At 41.8% G+C, this 27,510-nt stretch overlaps 2 protein-coding genes across 12 annotated transcripts in view; one reads left to right on the top strand and one right to left on the bottom strand.

Moving 5' to 3' along the window:
• The window catches only part of FIP1L1 (factor interacting with PAPOLA and CPSF1), a 43,125-nt gene extending 27,528 nt beyond the window's left edge, over nt 1-15,597 (bottom strand). Inside the window, exons 1-10 of one of the 11 annotated variants that reach the window (XM_048510172.1) lie at nt 15,410-15,597; nt 11,665-11,704; nt 10,280-10,337; nt 9,617-9,720; nt 9,138-9,199; nt 8,222-8,329; nt 6,544-6,674; nt 6,187-6,255; nt 3,494-3,603; nt 447-551 (exon numbers count right to left, since the gene is read on the bottom strand). In XM_048510172.1, coding sequence (XP_048366129.1) covers nt 447-551; nt 3,494-3,603; nt 6,187-6,255; nt 6,544-6,674; nt 8,222-8,329; nt 9,138-9,199; nt 9,617-9,720; nt 10,280-10,337; nt 11,665-11,704; nt 15,410-15,497 — 875 coding nt within the window. In that variant the 5' untranslated portion in view covers nt 15,498-15,597. The remainder of the gene's footprint in view (nt 1-446; nt 552-3,493; nt 3,604-6,186; nt 6,256-6,543; nt 6,675-8,221; nt 8,330-9,137; nt 9,200-9,616; nt 9,721-10,279; nt 10,338-11,664; nt 11,705-15,409) is intronic. The other 10 variants (XM_048510163.1, XM_048510166.1, XM_048510167.1 and 7 more) reach the window with 10 other exon arrangements.
• A 2,239-nt stretch (nt 15,598-17,836) lies between these two features.
• The window catches only part of SCFD2 (sec1 family domain containing 2), a 195,942-nt gene continuing 186,268 nt past the window's right edge, over nt 17,837-27,510 (top strand). Inside the window, exons 1-2 of the mRNA XM_048510006.1 lie at nt 17,837-18,875; nt 20,128-20,296. Coding sequence (XP_048365963.1) covers nt 18,023-18,875; nt 20,128-20,296 — 1,022 coding nt within the window. The 5' untranslated portion in view covers nt 17,837-18,022. The remainder of the gene's footprint in view (nt 18,876-20,127; nt 20,297-27,510) is intronic.

Raw genomic sequence — 27,510 nt, 5'->3', positions numbered from 1 at the left:
TTACAAACTAGTCTGCTATTCCACTGTGAAATTTCAGTGCGTTTCAAATGCTCCTGTTCAAAGATGATTCCATCATAGGAGAAAGAGGGAGGAAGAATTATGCAGATAAATATATATTGTGGATGAGAATGTGAAAACGGCCAGGCCAATTTTTCCAAGCCAGTTACCCTACTCTAAAATCCAACTGTATACAAAGTAATACACCCACATTCAGAACGGTGCATTTTGCGTGGCTGTGACAATCAGCTGTCGTTACAACGGTGACATTTGTGGGTGGGGGTGGAGGGATGTGCTGCATCTTGGGGGCACAAATTGAAGTTAAGAGTGCCATACAACAGACTTGCCAAGGCCACATTTTCAACAAATACCTGTGGAATATTATCTCACCAATGACAAAACTGGCATCAAAATAAGGAAAGGATCACATCCTTTTAAATATTTCTTACCTTAGTTCAGGCGATTCAGCCCGCCCATATCGTTCCTGCCACTTCCCGATGCCTGAACTGACTTTTCTGGCAGTGCTTGTCTGAGATTGAGATGAGGCGCTGTTTCTGGCAAGATAAATTTTCCAGGTCTCTCTTTTTTATGTTTCTATCGTATCTTGTTTTCAGAGATTCTCTCTTTCCTGCACCTTTTATCATCTCCCCTCCCCCCATTGTCCAGCACAAACTGGCACTATGAGTTCATATATATTTTTATTTTTACAGTCCACGACCAATTCAAAAAACAAAACAAATTTAAAATTATGTCAGGGAGACCAAAATTACACATAGACCAAAGCTATACATACAAACCTTACCAATATATAAATACTAAGACAATTTATTAAAACAAATCAACCATAAAAACATAAAACCTTGTTATAAAAGCATAATACCAAAACCATACAATAGTAACTTAACTGATATCCCATCAATTTAGCTTATCAAATATTTCTTTAAAATATACTTTAAAATGTTTTTTCTGATCATATAAATATTTCACTATGTGTTCAAATGAGGCTACAGCTATTAACGTATATATATGCAAGTGTCAGAATATACAGACTCCTTTACTAATCAAATTTAAAACCAATTTCATATTTACAGCCCAGCTATCTTAAATTTCCTGGATTTTGTTGATGAAGAACAAGAAATAAGTTTCTAAGGATCTATCAAAAAAGGTATCATTCATAAAACTATATTGACAAAGTTGTCTCCATACTCCGTAAAAATAGCTACAACTTTTGAATATTCATCATATCCAAAGAAGGAAGCAACATGTAGTATAAAGGTTACATTACACTACTGCTGTGCTTCTGTAAGTACATTAAACAAATATGCATTACCAATACCCCAAAGCCAATCATCTCACAGTGCTTGGTTTCAGCAATGTATATTTTGTTTTCAGAACTTTATTGAAAATTGTTGACCTCTAGAAACAAGTTTTTCCAACGTACACAAAACAGTATATTTCAAATTAGCCACCTAATGGTCGTAAATGCAGAAAACATAGAACAAAAGTTTAGTGCTTTCACCTCTAAAGACTCTCCTGGGAAGATGGAAGAAACTAAAAATTTACCACACTATGGCCCCTTCCACACATGCAAAATAATGCGTTTTCAAACCACTTTCACAACTGTTTGCAAGTGGATTTTGCCATTCCGCACAGCTTCAAAGAGCATTGAAAGCAGTTTGAAAGTGCATTATTCTGTATGTGTGGAATGAGCCTATGGCAGTTCACTCTACTTCCACTCACAATGGTGCTCTTTCAGCTACATGACTTTCTATTTCTTCAATGATTCCCTAGTTTCTAACCTACTCTATTTTTTCCAGGGTTGCCAACTGGAAAGAAGTTGATGATGCATGCAGAATAGCGGTCAACAATTTCTATGACAACACAAAACATATAGAAGGTGACTTCATGTTCAAGATCAGTAAAACCTAGGCTGCAACCCTATGCATACTAGTTTGGGAGAAAATTCCTCTGAACTCAACAGCTTATATCTGACTAAGCACGCAAAGGACTGGGCTGCGTGACTTGAAGGCCAGCAAAATCAAAAATCCCAAGAGAAGTAGGTTACAAAAATACAAGAGGAAGACACAAAACTGAAGACATCAAACCAATAATAAAATAATCTTCCTTCACAAAAGATCAAGTCCAGCTGGTTTCTGATACATATTTGTCAAAGAGAACATGCACCAACACTGACATTTGGTTAATGTTGCAAGAAAATACTTGACGTGAGAGATACTACAATATTTCACAGCCCAATCCAGATGGTGGAGAGCTCCACAGCAGCTGGGGAGGGGCCGTGCTGTCTCCAATGGAGGTTCAGGCAGTGCAGCACACAGGGGGAAAAAACTCTGCTGCCGCCCAGAAAAAATGACTTACACCATATGTTTTCGTGGTGTAAGTTAGAGACCTGTACTGTGGGCGTTCCAGGGCCAAAAGCCCAGTAGAAGCCAACTACTGTTGGCTCCATCTCTGGGGACACCTCTAGCTTGCCCCCAGCCACATTGGTATCCCCTTTTACACCAATACAGCTCTGGGGGCAGAAGTCTCTTTTGGGCTGGATAGCATGGAGCTCTGCAGAACCCACCCGTCACCCTGTTTGCCCTCCTGGCCAGTGTAGGTGCCACTTACACTGGTGGGGTGGGCAAACACATTGGTGTAGGCCCACAAAGCGCCCACAGCCCATTCTACCTGCCCCCACCCAATCTGGATTAGGCTGTTAAAATGGCTTACAGAAATGAAAAACTAAGGCTGATTCCGCATGGGCCAAGAAACAGTGGTGTGAAAATGATGTGAAAACAGTATAAACCCTTTCACACTGTTTTAAACCCTTTTACACCATTTTCACACCGTTTTCACACTGCTGTTTTGGCCCATGCGGAATCAGCCTAAGTAGAATTCTTCAAACATTCAGGGATGTACGCATCTCACTAGGTAATTCCTTTTACAACTCTGTGAAGTATCACACAGAGGAAAAGAAAGGGAAACTGTCTTTTGACATTTAAAATGAAGTCATTCTGAATGCAAGGAGAGCTATGGAGACAGGCTTCACCTGAACAGGTTATTCCAATTTCGGCAAGAACCTCGTTCGAACAAAGAATAAACAGGATTTAAAGACCTCTGCTGCTAATCTGTCCTCAGATACGAAACTGCAAACTTTTATTTATTTATTGACAAGTCAGTACAGAAAACACTAGAAGAATTCAGGATCACAAAACTCTAAATGGCTTCCAAACCCTAATAATATCAACAGCACCATCGCAACTACCCTCAGCCTTCCATATCTACTTCCGTCTTATCAAGCAGAGATACATAAAACCAGGAACTGAGATGTTCACTCTCCTACCATTGCTTATGCCAAAACATTTCCAGTTTTCCTGATTTTTGCTAATTTATACTACTTTTAATTATCCATATGTATGCATGTTTTTCGAAGAGTATGACATTTTTTCCTCTTCAGCTTAACAAAAGAGCTTGGAAACAAGACTGCCCGACTGACCTGTTAGAAGGGATTCCTGTTTTGAATAACGGTGGAGGAGAAGTGAACTCAGCTTTGGTGGGTTGCAGTAATATTTCTTTCTCCATATTTCCAGTTCTGCCCTGCTGCACCTTCAGAATAAAAGTACCTGAATTAGCACAGTCGTTCATTTGCTTCATTTATACCCCAGCCTTTCTCAACGTGGACCCAAAGCAGCTTACATAGCTCTCCTCTCCTCCATTTTATCCTCACAACAACCTATGAGATAACTTAGGCTGAGCGTATGTGAGTGACCCAAAGTCACCCACCAAGTTTCTATGGCAGCGTGGGATTCAAACCTGTATCTCCCAGAGCTCGGTGCAACACTCAACAGCTATCCCACACTAGTCAAAATAAAATCTCTCTGAATAAAATGAGAAGGAATAACAAACATCCACACTTTCTACCACACTGTGGTTGATCATTCTAGCAATGAAAAAAATACATCGTCACCCGGACCCAAAACTGCCTTCTATGAGTAGGAACAATTTGTTTCTCCGTTTGGGTCAAACAGGACTTTGTTATGCTTTACTCGTATTGTGTGTCCAGCCCTTTAAAATCAGGACAAGCAGAACACAGCCTAACTCAAGGGTATATGGTCATTGCTCACCTCCTATGAACTAGAAAAAAATGCCCAGGTATTACTGTATGTTATCTTCCAGGACACTGAAGACCAGGATTGCTAACCTCATAATTACACACACACTATAATGGTGTATTGGTGCAATGCTCTCCCAGGGACCCTCCACTGTAAAGGTTAGCACACTACTTCTAACTTTGATTGTTGCAAAAATCATGAATGGAATCATGGAACGGAATCATGAAACAAGTTGCAATCTTATCGCCAGATAAAGTTGATGTAAAGCTGTACCAGCCATCATTTGTGGATGTACAGCATCTGCTTTGCATGCAGAAGGTTCCAGCTTCAATCTCCAGCTTCTCCAACTGAAAACAACCATGTAGCAAGTGGCATGAAAGACCTCAACCTGAGCACCTGGAGAGCCACTCTCATTCTAAGTAGACATGATGGCCTGATGGACCGATTCAATATAAGGTAACTTCATGTGTATGTGTATGACTGCAGCATGGACTTCTAAAGCTGGCATGTATCTAGAATACTAATGCCCTAATGTACACAGGCATCGGTTATGAAAAGACTGAGGTGGCCGTGGGAAAATCAATACCATTCGAGATTACTTTTGAAACATGAATCCTTATGTGAATTTCTTGGAAGAAGGCTGTGATAAAAAGCTCTAGCAGATCAGTTTACAATGTAATTCGGACAAGTACAAACTTCTGCAAAAAAAATCATCTACAAGCCTCTTGTAGTAAGTCACGGAACAGGAAGACAACTCAATCCCATGGAACTTCAGCTAATATTGATCTTTAAATCTGAACTGCAGAAATATAAAATACATCTGACTTACGACAAAGGGAAAAATCCTTCCCATGATGGGGGAGGCAGAAACCGGTTTGAAAATAAAACAGAATGTTAAACTGTACAAAATATGGATTGCCAACTATAGGCAATCCATCCTATAGCTGAATGCTGATCCTGGTGGCACTATGAAATTAAATGAAGGGGGGCTTATAGAAAAAAGTTGTTCCAAGCATCAGTTATGAAAGCAGCAACTAGCTTCTGTGTGCATCTTATATACTTTAGTTAGTGCTATATTATGCATACTCCTGCACTGTTGTCAATCCAGCTTTTGCAGTTTTCAGGAAGCACATTCATTCCTCACTGCTCCCATATTCTTGTACCATCCAAGCACACATTCTCCCTTCATGTAGAGACCTTAATCAGGGGTCCATAAAAGCGGTTGCCAGTGACAACCATATTTTTGATCATAGTGGCCACTGATACTTGACCCTTCCCCAAGTTTTCTATCCAAGGCAGAGAATACAGCGAAAGAGAGCATCTTCTCACTTGGTGCTGCCTTGCAAGGACAAACTACCCTTCCCCAGGTCTTCCAGCGTGCACAAAGAAGAGATACGATCTTGTCTCTGACTCTGCACTAAGCTTTGAAAGCATTTGGAACGAGAGAAATTCCTTGCTGATTCCCAGCGCCTCTAAATCTCAGTGCAAAGATAGTCCTGAAACTCCCAACACTTCTCAAATTATCCATGCATTTCAGAGGACTCAGGAGTTGTCAACAGAAACCACGGATCTTGCCTTTACTGGTAGGTGATGCCAACCTTACGATTTTTCTTTGACTCCTGAAACCGTGTCTGAAGAACAGAATATCCTTTCCCCACCCCCAACACAGATCCCTGAATACAGAACAAGTCATTCCTGATTTAGACCAACAACAAAAAAAAAGACGTTAATCCAAGTGCTTGACCACTCATGCGCAGAACAATTACTGGACAGAAAAAGATACATCTAAACTCACATTAGACAACACTCCCTTCAAAAAGCAATTTATCTTACTAAAAGAATGCAGCATACAAAAAGTTATATAGCTGCGACAGCAATAATTAGTAAATTAGGCTGTAGAATCACAGGCTTCAACAGCAGAGAAATTACAGAATTTTACATGCAACAAATTGGGATGATATATTAAAAAAAACTGTAAAAAACCCCCAGCTATGTCCACTTCTGCTGGGACTCAGCTCTTGGAAGTGAAATGGCAAACAGTAATTAGAGTGACTAAGGAAAGTTTACCAACATTCACCTTAAAAAGATTGTATCTGCCATCTGGAATCTCTGCCCCTGGTGTTACTTCCATAGCAATGTCTTCGGCCTAAGTTAAATAACACATTGCCCATTAAAATAACACATTATGGACCAATGGGCTACATTACAACTAACAACAGGTTACAAGCTAGTTGTAGCTTGGTGGTTCCACACTATAAACACAAAGTGAACAAAGAAATGGAGCAAAGGTTCTAGATGATGGGAACAAGGAGGAAAGGTATGAGCTTTGAACCACACAAGAACTTCTAACACTCACTGCGCACATGGTACTACGCCAACTTCAGGAGTGAAAAATATATCCATGTTATGGTACACCATAGATTCTATTTATTACCGTAATTTTATTGGTTGTTGAGGTAACAGGTAAAACTTCGAGTCCCATGCGTATCCTCTTTTGTTTCTCACAGTACGCTTTCCATGTATCTTCATTAAAACCATAATTGAAGTAATCTGAAAGATCAGCCCCTTAAGGAGGAAAAAACACAAACGAATATATAAGTGGCACAGTGCTCCCAAGCTCTCTAAATGCTGATTTTAAGTAAAACGTAGCTCGATTCCTCATGGTAGAAATATAATGGGTTGATGAAGGAAAATGTGGGGAAGAACTTTGCATGAGTCCCTTCCTCAAAGCAGGATTGACCAGTTATATTTTCCCCAACCCGGGTTTTCAAAAAACACCAGAATAGCAACCTTTCTGAAAATCCTGGATTGAACCTGCTGCTGTGGTAATGGCAAGGGTGCCATTTTTCCCACCCTGCCACCTGTTCTCTCGCCTTATGTCATGTCAGTTTTGTTTCTGTTGAGCTGCCAACTGGTGTGATAGCCCACCATTTCAGAAACCCCAAGCACGTTTTGTCTCCTGAGTGTCATTTCACCCAAATGTGTTCAACAACAGATTCACAACAAACATTTCCATTTCTTTTTTTAGGTGCTCAGAGCACACAGCTAGGCAGATGCACACCTCTGGATGTGGATGGGACATATAGCTTTGCTCCCTTTTTGGACAGTTGTTATTATTTTGTATATCACAATGTTAAGTGGGAGGGTTGCATGCTTCATGTTTACATGCACTGTACTTTCAAAGCCCTAAACTCCCCACCCCCCTTGCTGTAGAAAATGGGAGGGAAAGACCTTGCTTGAGTTTCTGGGGTTGCGGTAGATTCTCCACCAATCAGAAGAACTCCATTAGCAGAAGGCAGGAACAGGTGGAAGGGGACTGTGGCGATGGAACAGCCAATTGGAACACAGGAAAAACAGGATCTTTGTGCCTGCTCATTTACATTGTTTTAAAAAAGTAGCAGGTTCGTGTGAAGGGGCAGAAAGAAAATGGACTGTTACCTTCACATAAAACGGGAACCCATGCAAAGGACAAAAATAGAATAAAATAGACCCAGATTCAAAAATAATGGATGTAACTTATTATTACGCTGTGTGGAATCAACCATAGATGGGAGAACCATTCTGAAAAGGCAGAATTCTAGGTTGTACATACTGACAGTTTCCAGTAGGTATTGCCTATATTTCAAAAGGGGATGGCAATTCACAAGGCAGAGCCAGCCAATTATTGATTTGACTAATTGTACCCTACTGAATACAGTACTAGATAAGCTGGAACTGCCAACTACAAATTTACTAATAGTCCCAGGTAACACATTTTCGTTTGCTGTGAATACTTGTGTACTGGGATGTTCTCCTAGTTCAAAATTCTACTGTTTACAATACTTAGTCATTCACAGCTCATTCTAAGCACAGTTATGCCCTCCTAAATCCACTGAAGTCAATGGGCTCAAATGGATGCAACTTTGCTTAAGATGACATTGTCAGTGTCTTATGAAAAAGTAACATAAAAACCCTCTTCTTCATCAACAGCGCTGCCAATTGCTTGACTGCTTGGACAGATTTGGCTATAGGGGCCAATCAAAATGTCTCAGACTATTATAGTTGGTTTACATGCCAGGAGTTGCCTACCTTTACTTTATAACAATAAAAGTTTCTGCCCAAGAATTTCTTACCTGGTTTTCTCCAAGGTTTGTCTTCAAAAGAATCTAAGTCAACTTCTAATAGTGGGACACCATTAATGCTTCCTGGTGCATCAAGGTCAACCCCTTTCACTTTTCCACCTATCAAGAAATGTTAAAAAAAATTATTTAATATAAAGAAGGAAAAAAACATAGTTCCGACATAACTTTCAGGAGGTGTCTTTGAGAACAATCTTAGAATAAACTACTTCATGTCACACGAGAGATTGTGCTGTCAGATATCGGTAGAAATGCCCTTCCCTGGGTACTTACTGTGGTGGAGGAGCAAATCCGCTGGAAGGTGGCCACTGCAATTTCCCAGGATCCCCCTACACAGCACTGAGCACTGCATCAGCGGCCCCACAGTAAGGGTGATACAAAGGCATAGCTGGGGCGGAGCTGACGTTAGTTCCCATTCCAGCTTTGCCTCTGAATGTGCCACAGCCTTGGGCTCCAACCGACACCACCCAGTCCATGGAGCTCTATAGGTGGCTTTCCAGTGGTGGGGGTGCGGTGCTTTTTTTTGGCCTCCTCGTGCTGCCAAAAGCCCTCCAGAGGCAGCGTGGCAGCAGAACCATCCCTGCCCACCTGGGCCTCTGGACTGAGCTGCTCACGTAATTACAATTCTGTATATACATGCTCTCCTGTTCAGTCTTATGCCAAATAAACCCACTGGCCAGTAGTATCTACTGATTCCCAGGGGTTCTTCATGGTCGCAAGCAGAAGTCTTTCACATCACTTATTGTCCAAGCCTTTCAGCTGGAGATTCTGGGACTGCCTGCAGAGCAGACGCTCAAGTGCTGAACCACAGCACTTCACCTAACTAGCTAACCTGTAATTAGTTTCATTATAATGAATAGTTAGTGAACTTTTTGCCACATTTCCTGTAAAAATGGCCCCACAGACTTACCAGAGGATCCATATGAACGCCCTCCAGTTTTGATGTTCAGATTCACTGGTGATGCCCCATACCTAAAACCCAGATGGAGATAAGAAGAAGGTTTACAGTAGCCTACCCTGGCAGCCATTACGCGCCTAGGAAACCTAGCGTAACATTTTTGTAAATAATTACAATAATTAAAACAAAACTTGATAGAAAAATTAAAAAAATCATTTTAAAGTTCTCTAAAGTCAGCTAGATCATAAGAATGCTTTAAAAGTTTGTTAGGCAAAGAAAAAAAGTAGATTTATTTAGAGCTTATACATTTCCTCCTGGGTCCACCATACAAATACACTCATCAAATGCAAATATTTTGGGTTTCTCTGTCTTTTTCTATCTCCCTTTGTATGCACCCTGTTTGTTTTGTTTTTGCTTCTTATCACAGATAACCAGTCTGACTCGGTGGCATTCCATCCATCTTAGATCCTTAATGCCAGTCAGCAACTTACCCATACTGAGGGGCTCCTGTTTTAATATCTCCTATAGTGACCTGAACATCATCTTCATCATCATCACTGTCACTATCACTATCATCCTCAGCCTCTGTCACTTTCTAAAAGAAAAGAATGTTATGAGACATTGTGTGCAATTCAGTTGCCTGAAAAAATGAACTTTAGAGCTCCCGGGACTGAAAAGAGACTGAGGCAGCAAACAAGAAGCAAGGAGGCAGCAACAAAGCAGGAGAGATGGAGGAGGGGAGACAGCAGGGAACAGAAGCAGGTGGAACAGGAGGCAGAGTAAGGGGTGGGGAACTGACAAACAAGGGGAGGAGATGGGAGGGGGAGGGACAGCAAGGAGCAACAAGCAGCGACCAAAGATCCCCTCCCCTCGTGGGTCTCTGTTTCTGACAGACAAACATCAGAAATTAATTAGTAAACTTAAGAACTGAAGCCACAAGGAGGAAAGTGGAAAAGGATAAGTTTACAGGCCTTCTAGGTTGAAGACAATGTCAGAAATCACACCATCAAATTTTGTGATATTTGGGCTGGCTTGACTATTTTGTATGGACAATCAAACATCAATCATACACTACTGTTTTAAGGCCCAGCAGCTATCATGAATAGCCTGCCCAGATTCCAAGCACATAAAATAACTTTTCCTATTAGTACTACCGTTTTCACAACACCATTTTCAGCAGCCTCTTCTTCGTTCCCAGTTGCGGGTGGAACACTTAAAAGCATAAGAAAGAATAACATAATTAGCCTTTAGGGCGAATAAAGCACAAGGAAAATCAGTTTCAATTAAACCGAAAAAACCTATTCACATTTTACATCAAAGATAACTTTGGGGAGGAAAGAACATTTTTCAGCAAAATCTATATTAACAGAAATGTGCCCAGCTCAAAGCTCCTTCCTCCCAATAACCAAATAACATCTGTTAGAACAAAATGAAAAGAAGATGGCCTCAGCAACCCTTACAGTGTGGTTGGGGTCTGGTACTTCCTGAGAACCTCATGCCATAGCACCTGTTTTACTGTATTTTAATCAATATCTCTTTTGGATTGGGGAGGCCTGGGTTCAAATTTCTCCCTGACTGTAACATTCATGGGCTTGCTATATTTCCTCTATACCTCACAGGAGAAGAAAACCATGCACACCACCCTGAGCACCTTGAAGAAAGGGCAAGATAAAACTGTAAGTTTCTGACATTAACCATTTAGAAAAAAAGTTTTCTAAAAATATGGGGTAAATGCGCAATAAATAAATACATACAACATTCAATTCATTTTGAGGGAGTGTGTGAGAAGCACTGTAATTTCATCTCACCAGTGGGAAAGAAAAGGTGGTGATGGAGCTGCCAGGGCTATAGCTGCCATGCTGTGAGGGCTACTGGGGCCAGACATGAGTGCAGGATAATGCCACTGGTTGGTGCTGGGTTCCACTAGCCAATCTGCAGCTGCACACCTACACAGTATTGCAGTGTATCTCTAGCAGCTCTATCATTGTTTTCAATCACCTGCCATTAAGAGTCCCCTCTATGATGCACACTGGTGGAGGCTGGGATATTCCCACCACCTAATCCAGTGAGCTACCACCACTCAATAAAATACAGTCCATGCTATGGCTGCCAATATTTACTGCAAAATGCTGACTCAGCCCTTGGAAATAAAGTCAGGAATATCCCCAAAAACAAGAAAAAGTTTTCAAAGATCACTGCCCCAAATTTATCAACAGTAATTTGTTCATGGAAATGAGATCCTACGTGTGGATCTGTTGTAGTGGGTATGCAACTGTCTGCTATACTAGAAAAACAATGAGGAAAACACACCATAATGCATATATTACTCAGGGAAAATATTTGCATTATCTATACTGGAGCAAAGGTGGCAAATGTTTGCTACCCCAGCCCAACATGACAAATGAGAAAAATAAAAATATAAAAGTCAGCTTTAACTTAATGCAAAATAAGCCAGCAAGAATGAATGAATCCAGCCAATATGTTTAAAGACGTTTCACAACCAATACTTCAATGATTTCACAAGTGACAGGATACTTACCTGGCAGGCATTTCATCTGGTCTCTCCTCTTCATTTTCATCTATATAAAACAAACAAACAACAAAACAAATTTCAGTTCCAAATACGACAATACAAATTGGAATGAAAATCTGAAGTTTGTGCCAGGGTTGACATGGTGTAGTAGTAGAAGAAGAAGACTTTATTTATGGTCAATGACCAAATATAAGACAAATCTCCAATTTAGCAAAAATATCTACAACAAAACAAGAAATGCAGATCTCTCTCCAGCCCTATCCATCTATATACTGAACAAAACAAAAGTAGCTAAGGGGGATTCCATATTCAGATCTTTTTTTTCATAATGAATAAACAGAATTTTGCTACCCATTTAGTAATATTCTCCTTCTTATCTTGTAATAGTTTTTCACAACAAACTTTATCAGAACAATATGTAATCTTATGTAGCAGATATGACAGGCATTTTTCTCTCGCCTCCTCATAAAGGGGTCATGGTGTAGTAGACAGAATGTCAGGAAAAAGTAGCAAAATTTCTATTACAAGTGACAGAACTTTCTAAGTAACGTCCAATGCTAGATACAGTTTCTATGTCTGTGTTTTGAATGTATTCTCAATTTGCACTTCACAAATGTCTGGAAACGCTCTAGAGCCTATTTTATATGCCTAATAAAGGTTGTTGTAAAAAAAACAACCCACTCTACCATCAAAGCTTTCTGGAAAACAACACCCTAAGCCACATTCTCCCAACCTACTGCACCTCAGGATTGTTGTGATATAACAGAAGATGGCAGAACAATATTCTAAACTACTTTAATTGGCCATTGGGAAAAACAGTGGGATATACATACAAATGTAAACAAATGCACAAATCCATTTTTCAGATTTTTGTTGCATTTCTCAAGCCACTTTTAACTGCCCTGCTCCAATGCAGATACAAATTTAAAATTTGAAAATTTCCCCTCGTTTTCTCAGCAGCAGGAAAAACTATACCCACTTATTTTCCATCTTCAGGTAGAGCAGCACCAGCTGGAAAAATGCCATATTTAATGTCATATTTTTTACTAGGAAATGTTGTCCAAAGATGGCTCTTGATTAAGAAATTAATCTCAAATACAAACTCATGTTCATTCCTGATCCATAATCATTACAGTATCTGTGTAAGTTGAAATTTAGGTTTTTACTACAAATGTCCTTTGTGCATACAGCTGAACAACTAGATGAGTATCATCTTAGAGTAGGGGTGGCCAATTGGCCATGCTGGCAGGGGCTGATGGGAATTGTAGTTCATTAACATCTAGAGCACCATAGGTTGGTCATGGAGAATCACTTTAGAGACCAACAGGATTTTGAGTTACAAGCTTTCAAGAGTCAAAGCTCCATCAGGCACCCAGAGCCTACAGTGTTTACTTGATTAAAATGAGGCTACAATCCTATCTGCTCTTACTTAAGAGTAAGCACAATACCTGGTTTACTTCAAAGTACACGTATACTGGATCAGGCACAAAAAAGAAAGTTTATCACAAAAAAGAAAGTTTGCTTTACAACAGATCTATTTTATCTATTGGTGCACATGGCAATCTGGGCGCATTACTTTCTCTTCCCTCACATATGCCTGATAGTGATTCAGGATTTAAAGTTTTTCTCCATGCTGGGAACACTTTGCCTGTATGTCATACAGCTTTGAAAGGTCCAGAAGACGCACAACACATACAGAGTGTCGATCTGGATCATGTCTTATAGCTAGCACAAATATTATAAACCATTGGCTCGCTTAGATGTTTCATTAACTGGTGCCTCTTCCGTGGGATAGTAACCGGTTTTTCAGCAAATATGGAGGACATCGAATTCATGCAGCATACCAACTTAAAAACCTTCCCTGTGAAGGAACAGTGAAGCTAAAACATTTTCCACAGTGACAGATTTGTGTAGTTTCCCTGTTGCTGCTGTGGTTGCCAATAAAATGCAGCAGCAATGGGGGTTCCAATTGGCAGGTTTCCCTACAGTTTCTCCGCCTCAGTTTCCCAGAACCTGCCATCTACCCTATTCTCAGGCCAACCTGGGCTTTTGCAGGTTTCTTTTTTCTTTCAAGTGGTAAACAAATATCGTTATATCAGTCCATGTATTTGTCATGCCCGTTCTCTACATTTCTTTCGTTTTTACGTCTCTAACACTTTTCATTGTGAAGATATGACTTTCCACTTATATCTCCACAATTAAAGGAGTCATAGACTTCTCTTTTCTAAATTAAATCTAGGAGTTCATAGAACCTGCTACTTGGACTGTTCCAGTATTGTATCACGACTCAATTATACCAGTTGTTGTTTTAAGGGACAACCATAGGGACAGGAAAAATTTGCCTAACAACAGATCTATTTGCTGTGTGGGTGGATGGGAAAATTCAATCTCACCCACCCAGCAGCCATCCAGGCTTTTCTTCAATCTTTCTCAAGACTTCCCAACAAATCAATTTTGGGATAGATTGGAGAAAAGCGAGGGAAACTCAAGAGCAAATAACCCATCTGGAAACAGCCTAAAAATTCAGAATAGTACATTTGGGCTCCAAACTGGTCATGCCAAGCTGCATCATGCAACAGCACTGTTGTAAGAAAACCAACACAGCCACTCTTGAAATATCCACTGCTGTACCTGTGCACAATCTGGGATTCCCACTGTGCTGTGGGGGAATAGGCTATGTAATCATTAGACACCTACAAATACTCTCCCCCACCTTATCTTAGGAAGGAAAATCACATTGTACATGCCCAGCAATTACAATGCAAAACATTTTAAACTTCAGTTGGCTCTCCATCGGTTGGAGGTAGGAAATTCCTATCAATATGGTGAAGGATGAATTTACAAATTTTTAACAGGAAGGGGATGGACATGTGACTAAATTCCTTCAGCACTTCCTTGAAGACAAAGCCTCACCATGGACTATAATAAGATGTCCCTTCTACAGCTCATTTCCAGTGTGTTCCAGTCTAGGAAACAAAACTTCCACAATTCTGCGAAGTGGCCCTTTACAGAGCCACTCTGGGCATGTATCCTCCGCCTAAAAACCTTTTTAACAAAAGCCAAATATAAATGAAATAATAATACACTATGCAACTAATAATGATGATTGTCATAATGATGATGACGATACGTGGCACCAAGTTATGATTTGTGGCACCAATAGTGATAATGAGGATGAAGATATGTGGCACCAAGTTATGACATGTGGCACCAATAGTGATGATGATAAGTGGCACCAAGTTATGATATGTGGCACCAATAGTGATGATGAAGATGATACGTGGCACCAAATTCAATAGTGTTTCACTGATGAACCAACGTGCACAGGGGTTCAATGGCTCTTAATTTTCATGGTTCTCATCCCCACGGACTTATCCATAATAGTGTACTTAGTATAAATCCGAGTATGCATGTCAGCAAAGGACCAGAATTCCCCTCCCCACACTTTACCAGTGGGAAAAACAAATAACCCTAAACAGAAGGAAAGGAGGGGAAAATGCTGAAAGGGGGCCGGGAGAGGAATGAGGGGCTTAGTACCGGGAGCCACAGGGCTAGGCCGGGCCCCGAGTGAGGCCATTGCCCGCACTAGAGAAGCCGGGAAAGAGTAGGCCTCACGCGCGGCCTGCGACGGGCGCTTCGAACCCGGGGCCTAGCCAGAGAAGGCGGCCTGGCCCAAGTCCCAGAGCGGGCGGGGGGGGGGGGACGGGGCGGGAGGGCCCACGGTGCGTGGGGGGAGGGTAGAGATCCGTACCGCCATAGAGCCACTCCTCCTCCTCATCCCCGGCGTCGGCCCCGCTCAGATCCGCCGCCAGTTGCTCCACCTCGCCGCCGGCCGACATGGTTGCTCCCTCACACCCTCCCTTTCCCCTCACACGAACGAGGCCTGGCGACGCTACGCCGAAGCGCGGTCGTCCTCTGGCCGGCGGCGGCAGCACTGAGGCTCCTCCCCGCCTTCTCCCGCACTCGGGAAGGAGCCGCTTTCCCCTCCCGCGTCGCCCGTGTGACTGGCTGGCTGACACACGCACCGGGCACACTCGCGCCTGGGCTCCCCTCAGGGACGAGGCGACGCCCGAAATGGCCTCTCTGTGTGTGAGACATGCGCTTGAAACACGGTCCCAGGGGGACTTACTCTCGAGGAAGCAGGGGCCGACCCCCAAGTGGACTCCTCTAAAGACCCTTTATTTTATTTTGATATCTGCCCTGCTCTACCCCAGACAAAGGTTGGGTTCAGGGCGGCTTACCACACAGCCCATCCATAGAATATTCACAATTAAATGTACAAACATAGTCTCACACAACAGTTAAAATACTCTGATGCTCTTGAAAGACGGTCCCGTGGATCCTTTCCCCCCATGCAGAATAATGGACTTTCAATCCACTTTCACAATTGTTTGCAAGTGGATTTTGCTATTCCACACAGTAAAATCCAGCTGCAAAGTGCGCTGAAAGTGGATTGAAAGTGCATTCTGCATGTGCGGAAGGGGCCTCAGGGGGGTTTACTTTCGAGGAAGCAGCAGCCAACCCCAATTGGACTCCTCTGTAAATGTCCTACCCCTGATTTTATTTTGATTTCTACCCCACCCTATCCTAGCCAAAGACTGGGTTCTGGGCCACTTACAACACAGGCCATCGATATAACATTCACAATGCAATATACATAGTTTAATGCAATACAACAGTTAAAATAACTCGAGCTAATCATGACTGTTTAAGCCATGCACAAAAAATATCCTTCCGAAGTCTCGCAGGGCAAAAGATGTATAAGGTCAACACTTGGTGTGGGGTTTTTTTCACTGATGACGAAAGCTACTTTTGCACGGAGGGGTTTATTGGCTCTATGGAAGCACAAGGGTGGGGGTTTCAAGTGGTATTTGTAACTGGTCAACTGGCACACAAATATTCAATATTAACTCTAATCTACAATACATGCATGTGTTGTGGTTACAGCATAGGATGAGGATCTTGGTCATGCAGGTTCTATTCTCTGCTCTACCTTGGAATCTGGCTGAGTAATTTTGGGCCACCCTCTGCCAAACCTGTTACACAGAAATGTGAGGATAAAATGGAGGTAAGATCTTAGATCCCCATTGAGGAAAAAAGCAAAAGTCTATAAAGTCTATAAAACAAAAGCAAAAGTCTATAAAGGATAGAATTCTCTACCGGGACTGGCAGCAGTTCTTGAGGGTACCAGGACCAAGGTCTTGCACATCCTCTGCTACTTGATCCTTTTTAAACTAGTGATGCCAAGGATTGAACCTGGGTCCTTCTGCATAGTCTTTCGATTCTCAAAATGTTATTTAAATATCAAAAACTCTTTGAGGCTCAAGCAAAGAAGTTGTATGACCATACAAACTACGTACTGCACCTGCTGCCACACAAAGCTACTATGTACAATCTTGGATCCAACACTGTGATTCTGTAGGTCCAAGGATTTCTATCCACAGAGCATAACTTTATTAGATTCAGCCTCTGATAACAGTAGCCCAAATGCCCCCCAAATCTGTTCTCCAGGATTTCAGGGGCAACTTGGTTTGGTGTGGGAAGAGACAGTTGAGAAAGTCACACACCATGTGCAGAAGACCTTGCCAATCAAACTGATACATTGAATCGAAGTCACTGAGTCAATATTTGGACAAAGAGTAGAGGGGGTGGGGTATAAAACAGCACAAAATGGCTTTCAGATACAGAAAATGACCAACTTTAGTTACTGCTGTCCAGAAATGAGCAAGTTCAAAGAAGATCAGTGAAGAACTTTCCAGGCTAAGATAAGTTTCCATAAAGTTAGGAACAGATTTGTTTCAAACTCAAGAAGATTCCTGCTGAATGACCATTGCAAAACCTCTTCAAAAAAATTTAAACATTAATTTTGTACAATGTAGTGTGCTAGTAATATAGTGTGCTATTCAATTCCACACTATACTACATTGGAAGGAATGCAATGTGTTATCCAGCTCCCCACTACATGGCTTCCTATATGCAGTTAGTCACAAGTGAAAGGGGAGAGAGAGACAGGCTGTCAAAAATAACCCGGAAGTCTCCTCTCCAGCAGTGGCACTTGCAACTCGACTCCCTCTCAAAGGACTTCGTACAAGGAAAGAGACACGTTGCTGCAACACCCGGTTCCTGGATTTCCTCAGTCTAAACAACCAATCAACGTTGACTTCTGAAATATGACGTCACAAGTATGCGACAACAGTAGAATAGGCATGGGTAGATGTCAACATACTTTGTACTATGTGTGCGCCTGACCCACCCACTGTGGCATTTTCTGGGCTTCGTATATGCGGGCTTTGGGGGGATCCCTTTCCCCCACGAATCTAAGAGCTTTTAAGGTCCTGCCTTTTGCTTATTGTTATCGTCCCCCATGATGTCCGCTGTCTCTTCCTTTCCCACAGCCCCAGCTGGGGTGTCATCTCTTTGCCAGCAAGCTTGGGAGCAGGTGTTTTCCAAGGTGAAGCGGGCTGTCGTTTTCATGGACTCTGCTTGTGCTGAGAGCCTGCACTGGACCTGTGGAGGAGCTGCGAGGCTGCTGCAAGCCGGGGCTCTGAACGTCAAAGAGTTTTCCAGCTTTGAATCTGGGGGTGCGGAGCAACCCAAGGCGGTGTTTGTGGTCAGCAGCTTGCTGAAAGGGCGAACGGTGGCCATCATTCGGGACATTGTGAGTCTCAGCAACTTCCAGTACAGTGTGGTTTTCACAGCTGTCAGCCATGCAGCTCACCTGCAGGCTCATAATGCCTCTGGCGGTGCTGAGGCTGAAGGTGGCAGCCCTGTGGTTTTTGAGCAGTTTGAAGAAAAGCTTTGCCAGTGGATGGGTAACATGAACTACACTGCAGAAGTACAGCATTGTGCATTGTTTCTGGCACCTATATCACCCCACCTCTTTGTCCTACCTGCCTTTTCTTCTCTTTTCCCCCTGATGGCTCAGGATTTGTCTCAGATCAATAACGGCAGACCAGAGAAGAAAAAATTTGCTAACTTGAGTGATGTTGACTTTTCCTCTCTGTCTTCAGAGCTGCAGCTTGAGATCAGGACATTGGTGTCTGGTTTAAACTCCTTATTTGAGTGCCTAGGTGTGCGGGAGGAATGTTTTGCTGTTGGGCCACTGAGCAGGATCATTGCAGGGGATCTAGCCAATTACTCCCAAGCCAAGACCAGAAGGAAAGCTGCTCAAAGTAGAGCCTCTGTTATTTTTGTGGATAGGACATTAGACTTGACAGGTAAGGATATTGAGATTTGGTATGTAAATATGTTTTTGAAAGTTCTACAGCTCTTCAATGAATGCAAGTACGTGTGACAATGACAAAAGGGCTTCCAAGGTTGTACACACACACACACACACACACACACACACACACACAAAATCATCTCAATGATGCTGATAGAAAGTGTGTGTGTGTATAAAACTGGCACAGCATCGACTGGCAAATAATACTGTCTGTAAGGTGAAAGCAAATGCAATAAAGAATCTCAAAGAATCTCTATGCGGAAATGTCCTAATTGTGTCCAAAACATGGCTAAAATAAACTGCCACATACCTTACTAAAATAGAAGCACATTTATTCTAGTGTTCCTATGTACAGATCAGCTGCAGGTGTTTAGGAACCAGTTGGCTGACTGACTGTATGGAACCCTGAACCCCAAATTCAAATATAAGGATGCTTTCTCTGCTGGGCCTTTTCTCCCCCAGATTGTGAAGTACATTTGCTTATTCAGGGTCCTCATTTCTTGAAAGATCTCTACTTGAGACCCTGGAGAGCTGCTATCAGTCAGAGTAGAAACTATTGACCTTGATAAACCAATGGTCTGGCTCCATTTATGGCACCTTCCTGTGTTCAACATTAATAAAGTTAGATGGATTTGTAAACACAGTATTCCAGCTGAAGTTTAGGATTGGATTGCCTGACAATAATTTACTGAATTGTATTACAAAGTGATGGCACTGACATTGTAATGTAGGAATCCATTATTTACTGCTGGTTTAAGCCAAAATACCTGCTCATACTTCCAGAATTCACTGCTGCAATTTTGTGAATGCAGTGTAGTAATTTCACTAAATCTCTTTCATTTAAAGTGGCAAGCCTTTGTGATCTCCATTCCTTTGCAAACGAAGTGTTGTGATTCATGCACTTTCCCCATGATTTAGTCACTCTTCCAATTACAGTCAAACATGATTGTGTTTAAAAGATGAACATTCAAATGTTATATAATATTTGCATTAGATGAAGAGAACATTACTTCTTTCTACATGGTATTGCAAGCTTTGCTTTTTTCTTTAGGTGAAGATTGAAATTCTTCATTTTGATATGTTTGCTGTGAGGCAAAGCTGAGTTTTGAACTGTTGTAATTTAACATTGAAATGATTCAGATGTTCTCCGTTTTTTGTCGTTGTCATCTGACATCTTCTGAATGCTCATTCCGCCTCATAACCATTGCTACATTCACTTATTTCCCTTTGGGACCATTTTCTAGGAGCAGTTGGTCATCACGGTGACAACTTAGCAGAGAAGATTCTGTCTGTGCTTCCCAAACTTCCAGGTCATGCAAATGACGTGATGGTCAGCATGGTGGAACTCACAGCTTTGCAGACTGATGATGCAAGTTGCCACATCATAGCACCAGGCTGCTTGGCACAACCCACGTAAGACTATTTTCTTGGCCTTTTGGGGAAAGATAGTGTCATTTTAATGCTATGATAAATTTGAATCCTTTACTGTTGCACCAGTCCAGCCTGGGAAGTATATGCTTGGAACCAGATCCTGCATAAGGAGTATTGGAGCAGGAACTGAGAGATGCAAGTTCAAATCTCTGCCCTGCCACAGAAACTCACGGGGTGAATTTTGACCAGTTGCTTTCTTTTGGCCCAACCTAGTTATTAGGATAAAATGGAGGAGAACAATGTTAACCAGTTTGGGTCTCCATTAGAAAGGTTATCAGTATATTTCTTAACCTGGTTGAATCTGTAGATACTTAAATTCAAAGGCTGAAGCATGAACAGACAAGATGCATCTTTCTACAAACCTGAAAAATAGGCCTAGGTTTGCAGAAAAATCTGAAATCTTAAAAATAATAGAAGCAGTACCTGTCACTTTAAGAAACAAATGCCCGTGGCTGTTGTGGGAGTTGCTAAACATTTGCAGCAGTTTCACCCAGCCTTCAAGCTTTAGTTGCTGTCAGTAAAAGATGGGGCGGGGGGGCTGTCAGGGCCCTTTTCACAAAACTTAGTGTGGTGTAGCGATTAGAGCTTCACACCCTCTCAGCCTAATGTACTTCACAGGGTTGTTGTTGGGTGAATAAAATGAAAGAGAATGATGTGAGCTTCTTTGAGTCCCCATTATGGAGAAAGGCAGAGTATAAATTAAGTAAATAAATACAGGGTTTAGTTGTAGATGGGGGCAGATAAAAGGTAGGTTGGTTAGTGGGTGGGAAGGAGAAAAGGAAGCAGGGAAAGGTGAGGATATATGGATTTCTAGGAGAAGAGAAAGAGAAAATTATGTAGAGAAGAGGTTACATCAGAAAGTGAGGGGCCTCCTGAAGGCCCTGTGGATTTCCCAATGAGCAACTGGGCCCTGCAGTTGGCACTGTGCAACTGGACCTAACCCAGTCATTTCTGCTACACAACTGGGTCATATTTTTCCCATATTGAGGCTGTAAGGGAGAAGAGGGAAAGTAGAAGGATGTGGGGCAGGGGGGAAAGCAGGCAGATAAAGGTCCATTGACTGGTGGGTGGGAAAGATGGAAGCAGGAAATGGGAGAGCCTATGAGTTATTATATTTTGAATAGCTCTTGGAATCCTGTAGAATGGGTATTATGGGAACCATTGAACAATGATTTAAATCAGTGAAGTCAGTCTGTTTCCTGGGTGATTTGAATCACTTATGTATATCATCTGAGTTTAAATTAATCAGTCAGGTCAAATGTCATAATTTAGGAGTGGGTCAAGCAGAAGGGCCTTTGGCTGGCATTGGCTGAGTTGCTTCGATCATTGATTCTCAAAGTTTAGTTGGCTGTGTTGGAGTAGGAGAGAAATGATAGCCCCTTCTATGCTGATTGCTGTATGTAACAGGTTTTTTTTAAAAAAACCAGTCCAAATATCTGGGCTTAGTTATGGGGTTAACAAACAGATTAAATGAATATTTATGACTGGCACACTGAAATAAAGCAGGGATTTTCCCTCAAACTCAAAGAAATAATAGATTTATTTAAAGATATTTTTGAAATGTATATACTTGTAAAGTGGTTTGATTTCAGAGGCAATCATTTTATAAAGTAAACAATTGAAGAGCGTCTATAATAGCCTTAGTTGCATGTATGATATTCCATCAAGAAATGGCTGTTGCTGAAATTGCTGACACATTTGTCCTTTAAAAAAATCAGTGGCATCTGAAACTGTGAATGAAAAACAACAACACAGTTTATAGACTTGGAAATAAACCTAACCATGATGGATCTGAAGTATGATGTTATTTAACATCAAACAAAGCAGTCACGGTAACTATTAAAAAGTATTATACAGGTAGTAAGGGTGATAGCAACTTGGATACTATTTAAAATTTCCACAAACGAAAGCACAACATTTCTGCCTCCCCCTCTAACCACAGCTTGAAATGCCTCCTTGAAATACTGAGAGGGCACTTGGTGAAGATCTCTTTGCATGTACACATCTTTTCGACAAAATGAAACTCATTAGGTCTCACGCACGAGCATGCGTATAAAACTGTCATGCAGATGGAAATGATGATGAGGTATGTTGATCACGGTTGACCTGCCCAGCGATTGCTCTGCTCTCAATCAATAGCCATTTGGATTGTAAGGAAATTTTATTTTGAGATATTTGAAATGATCGTTATGCATTTTAATTTTTCTTTTTCCCACTGACTTTGGTCTGGCATTAGTTTGCTAGGCCATGTCAATTTCTTGTCAATTTTACTGATCTAGTAAATTTCGCATGGTAATTTTTTTGTGTCAATTTCAATGGTCTAGTCAATTTTACACCATCAATTACTTGTCAGTTTCTGTGGGCTAGTCAATTTCACATGGTCAATTTCTAACATTTTAATTTTTCCTAAGGAGATGTATGGAAATTTCTTGTTTTTATTCTGTGAGTGGTTGTTGCTGTGGCTTATTTGCTGATGCAATAAGGACATTTGGATCTGGATTTTGTTGATAGCTAGAGCATGGAGTACAGACCACTTGTTGAATTCATAATGTTATGTTAAAATATCCTTTCCCATCCTGTAGGCTTTCGTAGTTTTACTAACAGCATCATTTCATTGGTGCCCAATGGAGAGTTTCAAATTAATGCTGGATGCTAGCAGAATCTTGAGCACGCATGTCTGTCTGTTCCGTCAAACAGTTGTTGGGCAATTTTCAGGCAGGTGTGGGGCTGCCAATATTGGTATCTCTAACCAGTAAACAATATTGGCATGATGTTTCATTCATTTTACTCCTAAACCTGTGCTGATGAACGTTCATTCATTAATACAGCTGTCCCTTCCATATTGTGATTTTCCCCATTACCGTTTCAGTATTTCACAGTCAACATGACAAAGTGCTGTCAATGGGAATTTTAATGAAATAACTGTTTAATAATGTAAATTAATAGCTACACAATTTCCCCCCCTTAAAATCAAATTTGTAGTAAAAGAACTACAGTTCAAAGTGTGTTTACAGCAGTCTCTCATATGACATCTCACAGGGATCCTGCAATGATCTTTGCATCTCAAGTTTTACATGGTTTTCCAGATGTGGAAGAGACAACTGTAGTATCAGATATCTGTGATTCCAAGTATTCTGTCACATGGCAATGTGGCTTGAGCTACTTTGTACACAAGAATCTCTGGTGTGTATTTAAGCCTCCTTCTGTCTGTAGCCTAGGGTTCCAAATACTGCCACAGCAAATGCTATGAGATTTTGGAGACAGTGCAGTTTGGGGACAGTGCAGTTTGGGGACAGTGCAGTTTGGGAAGATGGGATATCACTTCTTGGTGATGTTCTAGGCTACCTCCCCTAGTCTTTAGCATAGAGACTGTGGAAATTTTTAGCAAGTCCCTCTGTGGTGGCCATTTTTTCTCCTATTCCTCCATTCCTTGGGAGGCTGTGGTGTAGTAATTCCTCACCCTGGGCAGATCAATGGGAGGGTCTCTTGTAACACCTATCAGGTCCCATAGACACTTAGAAAGTCCCATTCCAATCTCCTTATTAATGTTTGCATAGTCCTCTTCAGCCATCCTTACAGGAGTGCTAGAGAGAGAAAGAGAAGGATTCGAGGTTATTGGAGAACACAGGCCCTTCTTTCCTCCCCAAACACCCCCCCCCCCCCATTCATAGTTCAGGCTTCCAACTCAGGGAGTCTCACAGCTTTCCCATCCTCTAGTCCCTCCAGTAATGTCTATTTCAAGGTGGAAATGAACAAAAAAAAAGGCAGGAGGAAATTTTCAACCCAGAACAGACTAGGTAACCAGTTGAAAAAAAAGGGGGGGGGGGAACACCTCATTTATGGGAATATAAATGTCAGTTATAAAAAATGCCAAAAAAATTATATTCCCAAAACTGTAATCAAATTATAAATATTAAAAACTGTGCATCAAAAACCATTAGTTTTGGGTTACATGTGTAGCAGGGTTGGCAAAACTGCGGCTTCTCTCCCCCCCCCCCCCCCCTTGGCCATGGCCGCAATGCTGCACTTTGTTGCACTTTGCTGCAATACAGCGAGGCTGGAAGGGATAGCAAGAACCTGGGTATGTGCGTTGGAGCTGTAAATATACAACATGGGTTCTTCAACAAACCTGAAAAATGCTTCAGATTTGCAGATGAACATAAAATCTAAAAGCAGAAACAAACAAAAACCCCAAAATGATAAAATGAGCCTGGGTAGCTTTAAGAAACACATGTCCTCAGTAGCTAGTGCTAGGCAACCACTGCAATTTGGCCTGCATTCCATACTTGGTTTCTGCTTGGTTTCTGTCATTTAAGGGCAAGGGCAAGGGCCTTACTGGGGCTGTTTTGATCTTTGATGGAGGACTCATTGGGCCCAGACCTGGCAGCAACCACTGGATGACTTTTACCACCTCATTTTCGTGACTCATTCAGGCCTGGCTGCCACCCCATGAAAGCCAGTGTGGTGTAGTGGTCAGAATTCCTCTTTTGCTGTTGGTGACAATGGGACAGTCACACATTTTCAGCCTAACTTACTTCACATAGTTGTTATGATGATAAACTAGAGGAGAGGGGAATGATGTAAGCTGGATTGGGTTCCCATTGTGGAGAAAGGCAGGATATAAATGAAGTAAATAGAAAAGATGGGAGGGCAGATAAAAGGTAAATTGGTGAGAAAATGTGAAGGAGAGAAGAAATCAGGAAAATCTGAGGATGTGGGAGTTGCTAGGATAAAAGAAAGAGAATCTATTGTGGGGACAGGAGAAAGTGAGGAGCTCCCACGAGTCCTCGCAGGTCCTCCCCCAGTGCAAATTGCTACCACTGTGCAACTGGGCCATAATTTTTCTGGAGAGAAACTGCCAGGGTGAGGGAAGAAGGGAGAAGGGCTCAGATAAAGGTAGGTGGAGTCGCATAGCACCAAGAGGGAGGATGCCCTGGCCGCACGCCGGTGCGGGGACATGGCCGGGGCGTTCTGGGGCTTTTCAGGGCAGGGCAGATGGTATTGCAGCAGGGGCGCGGGGCGCACGTGCCCTGGGTGCAGTTCCCCCTCGCTCCGCCCCTGGGTAGGTAGCTGATGAGTAGAAAGGAGAGCAGGAATCAGGAGAAGATGAGAGGCTATGGGGGTTTCAGGAAAGGGAAAGAGTACATAGTGAGGATGGGGGGAAATGCGGTACCCCCTTCAAATCCTCACAGATCCCCCCATTTGTCAATGTTCTGACCACTACACCAGACTGAGGCCCTTCCTCACATGCAAACTAGTTCACTTTCAGTCCACTTTCACAATTGTTTGCAAGTGGATTTTGCTATCCCACACAGTAAAATCCAGCTGCAAAGTGCATTGAAAGTGAATTGAATGTGCATTATTCTGCATGTGCAGAAGGATCCCGAGGAAGGATATTCATGGCTACTTCCAATCTCACGAAGTGTGCAGTGATAGGGGTGAATTAGCCTCCCTTAAATAACTAAACTTGTATTTGTTTAGTGTTAAAAATTTGCATGTTTTATTTAGTGCAATAATTGGATACCAGCGTAAAACCTGAAAGTATGTTATGTGTGCTGTCGTCAGCATTGTGGCTTTGGTGGCTGTGAGGGTTAGATTTCCTTCTGCTGTGCAGAGAAAAGGAATACCCTCTGGTATTTAAATGTTGAAAGTAGCTCAGCGGTATGTGTTGGAACGATTTCTTGGATGTGCAAACAGATCAGATGTTCTGCTTCAGACCAGACAGCAAGAAAGGTCAGAAGGCATGCACCCAAGGCAGCTTCAGATCGAAAGCATTCAGACGAAAGGGAATTCCATGCATTCCATCGTATCAAAATTTCCGTTTCTTGTGTTTTTGCAAAATTAAAGAGACCTTTTTTTCTAAAGCATCCAGAAGGTATTTTAATTCCTATTATTTAATTCCACTTTTCTTCCATATGAGCATTCACACAGTGTTCTGCATGTATCAGGGGGTATCATCTGGATAACTAACTAGCACATCTGCAAAAATGGACTTGGTGCTGTTAATAGTCCCTGAATGTAGATTCAGCTGTCAACGCCTTGTTAACTGGCTGCTCATTTGTTAGGCTTATTTTATTATTATTATTATTATTAAAAATAACCACATCTTTAAAACCCAAAATTGGAATGATTGAAAACTATATTGTGTTGCATGATGACTTCCCACGCAGTAGACATATAAGATCGGAATGTGTTCCTAGCACAATTTGATTTATACAGATGCCAAAAAGACATCCGTGAAGATGAACAGTTATCCAATATTGGTCTGGCAGGGCATTTAAGGTCTAACTGGTCAGCAACAAGTTGGTTTGAAAATTTGAAAAATTGTATATGTAGATCTTGCATGTGTAAAGTCGTGTTTTAGTTTGTGTAACATAGGTTCTAAGAAACATAAAATACCTTTTATAGTTAGAATATGGCTTCTAATCTTTTGCTGGAGGATGGTGACTTTTGGAACTTCGAAAGGTGATTCTAGTATGAAACTAATTCCATTGTACTCTAGAAAGGTACAGAAACCATTCGCAGTAGCAGTAATATATAATTTGAGTGTTTCATTAAATATGGACCTCACATACTTCAGCAGTGTCGTAGCGGTTAAGATCAAGTGCACTCTAATCTGGAGAACCGGGTTTGATTCCCCTCTGCCACTTGAGATGTGGAGGCTTATCTGGGGAAGTAGATTAGCCTGTGCACTCCAGCACATGCCAGCTGGGTGACCTTGGGCTAGACACAGCTCTAGGGAGCTCTCTTTACCCCACCCACCTCACAGGGTGTTTGTTGTGGAGGGGGGGAGGGAAAGGAAATTGTAAGCCCCTTTGAGTCTCCTACAGGGGAGAAAGGAGGGGTATAAATCCAAATTCCTCCTCCTCCTCCTCCTCCTCTTCTTATGTAGGTATTCATTTCTAATAGATGCTGAAATAGAAAATTTAAGCCCCCATTTGTTGACTCCCTGACATCATATGGTTTCCTTATGTTTCACCTTCTGGTGGCCTTGACATTTATAGATTCAAGTCAGCTTTAATGGCATTGAGAACAGCTAAAACAAACAGTGTTTACGTGGGAGAGGGAGATGGTGAGAATCCATGCTTCGATTAGAATTACTGAGACAGTTGAACTGTGACACTGCACCTTTGCTAAAGTGAATTGCAGAGTTTAGACTTGCTGTGTTTTAGATATAAGAGTAGCCTTAACTGTAC

This window comes from Sphaerodactylus townsendi, linkage group LG10, assembly GCF_021028975.2.
Source record: "Sphaerodactylus townsendi isolate TG3544 linkage group LG10, MPM_Stown_v2.3, whole genome shotgun sequence".
In the NCBI taxonomy this organism is placed as follows: Eukaryota; Metazoa; Chordata; class Lepidosauria; order Squamata; family Sphaerodactylidae; genus Sphaerodactylus; species Sphaerodactylus townsendi.
The sequence above is the reverse complement of the archived record's forward strand: the minus strand, read 5'-3'. Positions and strand labels throughout refer to the sequence as shown.